The sequence below is a fragment of the Lipotes vexillifer genome, unplaced genomic scaffold (assembly GCF_000442215.2).
Source record: "Lipotes vexillifer unplaced genomic scaffold, Lipotes_vexillifer_v1.1 scaffold717, whole genome shotgun sequence".
Taxonomy (NCBI): domain Eukaryota; kingdom Metazoa; phylum Chordata; class Mammalia; order Artiodactyla; family Lipotidae; genus Lipotes; species Lipotes vexillifer.
This window is the reverse complement of record NW_006798707.1, coordinates 5,000,453-5,008,517: the sequence shown is the minus strand read 5'-3', so window position 1 is coordinate 5,008,517 and position 8,065 is coordinate 5,000,453. Positions and strand designations below refer to the sequence as shown.

Sequence of the window (8,065 nt, the reverse complement as noted above, 5' to 3'; positions counted from 1 at the left end):
TGAAGAATTTATTGCGCTTTAAAAATTTTTTTTTTTTTTTTTTTTTTTTTTTTTTTTGCTTAGTTGAGTGTGTAAAGATAGATGGCAGTGAAAATGAAGATTTCTGCTAGTTTGCTAATTTGAGAAGAATAGCTGAATATTTCTTTCTTGGCATATAAAGTCCGTGTGGAAGAATGGCATTCATTTTCTCAACCCGGCAAATAAATATTAAGTATCGACTAGCTTCCCAGAGAGCTCTCTGATGAGCTTATATTTAAATTGATTAACCTACAGAAATCTGATAGACAGGAGCACATCACGTAGGAGAACTGCAGATGGGCGGTGTGGATGCCTTTGTATGAAGCTTGGGATAAATCATCAGGAAAGCTTAAAGCCCATATAAAAGTATTTTATGTGTATATTTTGAGTGAGAAAAACATGATTTTGAAAAAAAGTAAACCAAACAACTAAAGGGTATTTGCTACCTGAAATATGTGATTGCTTCTCCTTTACATGAAGCCAAGATTTCAAACCCAAACACACTCAGAAACTGTATAATTTCCAGATGGCTTCTCAAAGCCAAACTCGGGTATCATAAAAGAGCCAGAAAGGGAGACTCTAGAAATTATACAATATGAGATGCGGCCCCTCCCTACACCTCCTCAAAAAACAAAAAAATTGTAGAAGAGATGGCTTCTGCACATGAAAATTTTTAAGGCGTTAATCACAAGTATGCAAAATGACTTTTGAAAGAATGGATGGACACGTTGCTTTCATTTATTCCTATGAGAGGGTTTCTGGTTGACAGATCAGAGAGCTACTATAGCTTTTGGCAAAATAGTTGGTAAAGTCTCCCATAATAAATGATGAAATGTGGGTTGGAAAGTTGCAATATGATTCACAAGTTTATCATCATCGCAAGAGTTATATAAATATGAACCCAGAGAGATAATTCTATGTTATGGGTCAGAGCCTATACGTTTTAGGTATTTAGTTGAGAGTCTCTGTATTCTGCCCTTGGTCCCCTTACACTTCCTCAATTTTTATCAATGGCTTGGAAGGAGACATGGCATGCAGGCTTATCAGATCTGCAGAGGGCACAGAACTGGGAGGAATAATTAATATAATAGCCAACAGAATTGAAATTCAGAATGTTCACCACAAGCTGTGCCCAAGCCAAAAAGATGAAATGTAGTCAGGGTGATAATTAAAAACTGCCATTTTATAATATTTAAAAAATCAGTCGCACAAGTTCCTAACAGAAGAGACCTCATCTTTGTGGCAGTTAATTTGAAAGCTATCTGATTAATTTAGTTGACCTTGAGCTTAACATGTGCTAATAGTTTCAAGATGCTGCTAAATAAGCTAATCCAAATTCAGGCGGTATTTAATGGAAGCATTTAGTGTGTGTTTTTGAAATTGTGTTCCAAGAAATGTTAGAAACCAAGAGGTTTTAGTAAGTGTTCCATGACATAAAATGGGTTAGATTCTATGGTCAGTTGTGCTTAGGAAATTCTGCATTAAACAAAATTTCAACATTGGCTCCTGTACACGGATCACGTGCTAAGGTACATGGTGATGGAGACAAGGGTCATAGATACAGAATGTTTCAAATGTATTTGAACTCAAAACCCTTTCTCTGCAAAACATCTCCCTTGGAACCTTTGGGAAATGCGGACTGAAAATTTTGGAAGTGACAGACCCACTGTACTCTGCTTAATCCACCTGCAGCTGCAGGAGTGCATTCCAGTCTTGGCACCACATTTTAGGGAGATGCTCGCAAAGCAAAGTGCGTAGAAGACGGAGGTGAGGATTTAGAAACCATATCCTCTGGGGAACCGATGGAGAAATGTTTAGATGTTTCGAATGGAGGGGAGGAGTCGAAGAGGGGACAAATACCTGTTTATGCTTTTCTGGAGATAGAACTAGGACTAGTGAGTGAGTTTTACAGGAGCTTTCTTTGGAATTAACATGAGAAATTTCTCCTGACTTGGAGCTATGGATCCATGTGAAAAAGTGAGCTCCCAGAACTGACAGGCCATCTGTCAGGACATCTGAGATTGTCTCCCAGTTTGGGTGGGAGCTTGAAAAAGGTGCCCTTTCAGACTGGGGAGCCTGTGACTCTATCATCCTGTCTGCCCCCATCCCAGCCCTCCGATACACAGGGCCATGTTCATCTGACCTACTGTGAAGCAAAACCAGAATGTTCTCTGCAGGGTTTTACTGTGTTACTTGGATGTAGGAATCCCCTCTAAGCCTTCTCTCTCTGTCTCCACTGTTCTCATTCTTCCTGCCCCAACGTAAATGGTGGTCATTGGACCCTGTGGCCGGCCTAGAGAGCACTGCCTCTTCCTGTTCAGAAAAGGGCCATGCAGTCCTGGGGCCACCCCCATGCAGACTCTTTCTGTTCCTTCACAGATCTAAGGAGCGAACAGCCTCTCTTCAGCCTCGAGGCCTGCCAGGGGATCCTGGCCCTACTGGATGTATCTTTTTGGGTTTGTGGGAGGATGCATTCTGCTATTTGAGAGCTTTGCCCTGGAGCCAGGCTGCCTGGGGTTGAATCCCAACCCTAGCACTTACTAGGTCTGTGATCTCCGACTAGTCACTTAGCCTCACTGTGCCCCAGGTCCTCATGTGCAGCACAGAGATGGTATTAAAACCTATTCTGGGGCTTCCCTGGTGGCGCAGTGGTTAAGAATCCGCCTGCCAATGCAGGGGACACAGGTTCGATCCCTGGTCTGGGAAGATCCCGCATGCCACGGAGCAACTAAGCCCATGCGCCACAACTACTGAAGCCCGTGCACCTAGAGCCCATGCTCCGCAGCAAGAGAAGCCACCGCAATGAGAAGCCTGTGCACTACAACGAAGAGTAGCCCCCGCTCACTGCAACTAGAGAAAGCCCGTGAGCAGCAACGAAGACCCAAAAAATAGCAGCCAAAATTAAAAAAAAAAAACCCCAAAACGAAACCCATTCTGTAAGATTGGTATGTGAATACAAATGAGATAACCCACGTAAAGTGCTTAGGACAGAACTGTCATTGAAAAGTGATCAATATTGTTATTAATAACAATAAGCTTACTTCCTGACAGCGAGGATGAGGCAGCTGCAGGGTGGCGGTTAGTAACAATTCTCCAGGTTACAAGAAGCTTTTACAAGAGCCTCAGGGTCCTGAGTTTTCCATTTGGTGATGGGGCAGCAGCTGCCCCCATTTACAGATCAGGAAACCAGAGCTTGGGGAGTTCCATGACATGCCGCGAAATCAGCTTTCCTCGTTCTCAACACTGTCATTTTTCTAGCAAACCCTCTGCCTTAAGTTATTCGGAGTTTAATTATCCACGCCACAGAGAGGCACATAGAATGGATACTGTGAGAGGGGTTGCAAATATAAAGAATGTTGGCAGAAACTTTGCAGAGGCTGCGGGCAGTGTGGAATGGTGGGCAGGTATGCAGGCATTGGGGCAGGTCCCAGCCTTGTCACCAGCTGTATGAACTTGGACAAGATCATGCTCTCTGAGCCCTCATTTCCTCACATAACAGGGAGGAGTTAGTACCTACCCCACCTACTAGGTGAAAATGAAGTTCCATAGGTCAAGTGTACAGCTCAGTGCTAGGCCCACCATCAGGGCTCAAAGAGAGGTGGTGTGTCATGGTGTTTTTGAGCCAGTCTCTCCGATGCGGGGGTACTTGGACGTGGTCTACAGGGCTAAGCATTCAGCTTTTAACTGTTCCTAAAATGACTAAATATAAGAGGCATCCTTAGCCACCCTGTGTCTGACTCCTTCCATGAGTTGGTTTTGACAACGGTGAAAAAAAGAGTTACTATATTTTATTTAAATCGCATCAGATTGGCCATGTCAGAATACCCTGCTTCACTAAATGGTAACTGTCATCATCACCATCATCAGACCATCCTCCCTTCTCAGTGCTGCTGTGTTCCAGCTCATTCTGTCCTTTCCTAGTAAGGGCCAGGGAGCCCTGGGCTGGACTGAGCAGTCAAGGGAGGCCAGCTAGGGATAGCTAACATTCAATGGGGTGTCCCCAATTGCACATTGCTGTGTGGAGGGCCCATTACTGCCTCCAGAGGTGTGGACAAAACTCCCTTGGCGGCTTTGACCTTAACCCTGCTATCAGCTTAATGCGTCCGGCACCGTGAGTATTCAGGAATTCAGGGACCCATGGAAGCAGCTGATGCTCTATCAGGTAAGAACAAGTGTTCACCACGCCTCCCACGGGACAGTGCAGAAATGGCAATTCTGCAAAACTATAAGGTCCCCTCTCCCTTTCAGCCCTTTCTACCCAACCACTCACCTAATCTTCCCTAATGTCCTTTTAGTGTTTCCTCCTTTCTCTCCCAAACTCAGAGAGCCTGTTGCAATAGTCTTCTGAATTTTTAAAGCGACATCTGATCACATTGCTTCCTTACTAAAACGTTTCTGAGACTCCCCATGCCGTCAGTCGAGTTCACACTCCTTGGCAGGGCATTTAGAGTCCCTCATAAATTGGCTCCTCCCACGTTTCCAATCATTACTCACACCTCTCCTCCCGTCTCCTGAGTCATAAGGTTGGAAGCCCTTCAAAATTTGGATTGCGTGCTCAGATTAGGCACGTTTACCTATACCAAGACCCTCCATCCCCCGTAACAGAAAGGCCGCCCACTCTCACAAGCCTTAAGGAGGACTGGGAGAGGAGGTGGGATCCTGACAGGGACCCCCTGCCCTAGTCTTGTCTAGGCAGCCGGGCCTACCGGTGGAGCCTCACACTCAGCAGTCCTGCAGCCTTGACACTGGGGTGTGAGGGGCTCTCAGGTGGGGCTTGGAAACGCCTGGCTTCCTTAGCCTTTGGTGTGGGCTCTTCGCAGGAGGTTTTCCACAAGCAAGACACTAACCGCTCAGGATGCCTGAACTGGGCCCAGCTGCGGGCTGCCACGAGGGACACAGGTAGGCCCGGAGCTGATGCTGCAGGGCGCACACCAGGCAGGGGATGGGGCGGCGGGGGTGAGTGGTGCTGGGCAGGGTGTGTGGCATCCTGCAGTCTTCTAATGAGCAGGTTTACTCGCCGAGTTCAGAGGCCCAAAGACCAAGATCCGTGAATAACTAAACCATTGATTATTATCACTGTGATCACAGCTAACATTTATTGAGGGTTGGCACATGTATACTCGCATTCAATCTTTTCCGTTCTAATCCCCACTTCACAGAGGAAGAAACTGAGGCTCAGAGACGTTAACTTGCCTGGGGCTTAAATCCAGGACTCCCAGACTCCAAGGCAGATGCTCATGACCACTCAGCAGACTGCCTCCTGCCTTCAAGGCCAGTAACCCACGCGATAAAAAGATCCTCATGCTGGTTGCCTAGGGGACAGGGATGGAGAATGGAGAGACAATAAAATTAATAGGCTAAATAATTGAAAAATTCCCAATGAACCGTGTAAAAGAAGATCTTAGGCTATTAGGATTCAGGTCCCGGAAGTGGAGGGACAATTTAAGGGGCCTCAGGTGGGAGGGGAGCTGGATATGAGGTTTCCGGCACCCACGGTGGGAGCCCTTGCTCAATGCAGGAATCGCGCTCAGTGATGACGTCTGCCAGCTGATGCTTATCCGCTACGGTAGCCCTGACCTCCAGATGGACTTCGTCAGCTTTGTCCGCTTGATGCTGCTTGTGGAGAACATGCAGGGTGAGCTGTGGGGAAGGAGGGAGGGCCCGGGCTTCCTCTGCTCTCCTCGTGGATTGCCCACCTGTCCCCAGTTCAAGCACGAGAGAGGACGGCTGCCGGTGCAGGGAGCTCTGGGGAACGCTGGCTCTGTGAAACCTAGCTGCATCTACCCGAACTAACTTACGCCCTGTCTGCTCCAGGGCACAGGTGTGAGGCGGCTCGCTTAGAACAAGTGTGGCGCGTGTGATTGCACAGAGGCCGAAATCGGCTTCCTGGGTGGGGGGACGTATGGGAGGAGCTAGTCCCTCTTGTTTCCAACACATACACACGCATTAGCTGTGTTCTTTTCTACTGCATTTGCACAGACGTCTTCCAAAACTTGACCCAAGATGGCAAAGGGATATATACCTGCAGAAGCCAGAAGTAAGACCTTCTGCACGGGGTGGATTCATGTCATCTTAGGGAGCAGTGGCGTTGCCGGTTCAGGGGCTTGTAAAGGAGGAGGGTTCTGAGTGCCCTTTGTTCTGCTGAGTGCACGATGGAGCACTGCATTCATTGCATTTATTCATTTGTGCATGTGCATCAGATATGACTGGGCACCCACTGTGTGCCAGGCATGTGTGAAAGTACAAGTGTTTGTTGGATGAATGAGGTGATACGCTGAGGAGAAAACAGCTCTGTGTCTGACACTGGCTGTCTTCCCCTTTCATTCAAGCTGCACAGATTTACTGAGCACCTGCTATGGGCCACATGTGGAGACACTGGAGTCTGGAGTTGAAGCATCTGCCCTTTCTGTCTAAAACACATCCTCCGTTTGGACTGCTTAGAAAGAGACTAATAAAAGCTGGGGTTTCTTCCTTGACCTCGGATGTTCAGTTTGTGGAATAAGCTTCTAAGATATAGGGACCCTCAACATGTATCTACCCTCAATCACTCCCATATTTGAGTGTGAAGGTGGGATGCAGGTGGAGGGGCAATGGTTAGAACTTCTGAGCCCGTACCCAAGCACAGATCCCCAAGGACACCTGATCCCAAGCAATCCTTCCATAGCGACATACTCCGCACTGAGAGAGCAGGACAGCCATCAGAGTGGCACCTGACGCAGGGCAGCTCACAGCTTGAGCAGAGGCTCCTAGAAAGCAACGTGCTATCATGGCAAGAGAGCTGGGCTAAGAGCCAAGGTGAAGCCACAGCGCCCCTCGTAACCACCTGTGGGACTGTCAGCACATCGCGTTGCATCTCTGGGCCTCAGCTTCCCTGTGTGCGAGATGAGCTGGCTGGGTGATGTCTAACGTTCTCTCCAGCTCTGACCACCTCTGGCTCCTTGAGGAGCTCCTCAAGGCCATCGAGGAGGCCTACAGGGAGTGGCAGCCAACTTGCTGGAATTTCACTCTGGGCTTTTCTCTGACCCCACTGGTAACTTCACCATCCTCATCTTCATCATCACCAGCATCACCATTTTTAGGCAACTGGCCTGGGGAGTGGTTTCCCCAGAGGTTCCCCGCTATGTGAGTTAGAGGGACCGTTCATCACACCCACATAAAACTGTCAGACAAATGGGCCCATAAATGTAAACATGTAGCCTATGCTCTATTGGATCTCTGCCACCCAGTCGGCCCACACACCTGCACGCTGCTGTCACAAGCACGCCAAATTGAATTCATGGGGGAAAATTGCATTGAGAATTGAATATAGAATCAGCCTGCATCTTGGCTATCATCGTTCACAGGCACCAAGGGAAGTCAAGGCTGATTATATTTCAGGTTGATTTATACTTATTATGGGATGGTGTGGTCCTTCTGGCTAAACTCTCCATTAATGTCCTGTCTGGCTTCCCAGGAGTGATGGGGGGAGGAGGCCCCAAGTCCTGCGTCAGGCTCTAGGACCTGGTGACTGAGAAATGAAGCATCCTTAACTGAATGTCAGAGATGGGTCTGAATAGATCATAATTTTCTTCCCCATTATTCCAGTGGCTGATGATGACTCTGTACTCCTGAGAAGGCTGGACGCTCGTTGGCCCTCACTGAGGACTCTGCATATGGCCCAAGGGTGGCCTTTGGCTGAGACCAACCCATGCTCAACCCACCTACAGTTCTTCAGGACTGTGTCTCCAGCCATCACCTTCTCGTCTGGTAAGATTTCTTTTCTGCGGATCTCCCCTTTGGATGGGCAGCATACAAAGAGGGAAGCAGCGAGGCAGAAAGATTGCCTTGGACTTGTCAAGACCAGCTCTCTTTCCCTGTGACCACGACCTTGTCACAAGCAGAAACATCATCTAAGCAATCTGATTCCTGGCTTGGTGTGCTTTCCTTTATACAATACTGACTCCACAGGTGTCCAACTTAAATGACCTTAGGCATGCCGCGTTCTCACATTTGGGGTAATAGTCTAGGTTTCAAGACCTGAAGAGGTAATTATATGTTTGTAGGCATC

The 8,065-nt window shown here is 47.8% G+C and overlaps 1 protein-coding gene across 1 annotated transcript in view; it reads left to right on the top strand.

Annotated features, from left to right (window-relative positions):
- CAPN14 (calpain 14) overlaps nt 1-7,629 on the top strand; it is a 33,166-nt gene extending 25,537 nt beyond the window's left edge. The window contains 7 exon segments of the mRNA XM_007472027.1: nt 2,398-2,462; nt 4,112-4,180; nt 4,839-4,917; nt 5,537-5,653; nt 5,998-6,032; nt 6,035-6,055; nt 7,603-7,629. Of these exon segments, the coding sequence (XP_007472089.1) occupies nt 2,398-2,462; nt 4,112-4,180; nt 4,839-4,917; nt 5,537-5,653; nt 5,998-6,032; nt 6,035-6,055; nt 7,603-7,629 (413 nt within the window).
- The last annotated feature ends 436 nt before the right edge of the window (nt 7,630-8,065 follow it).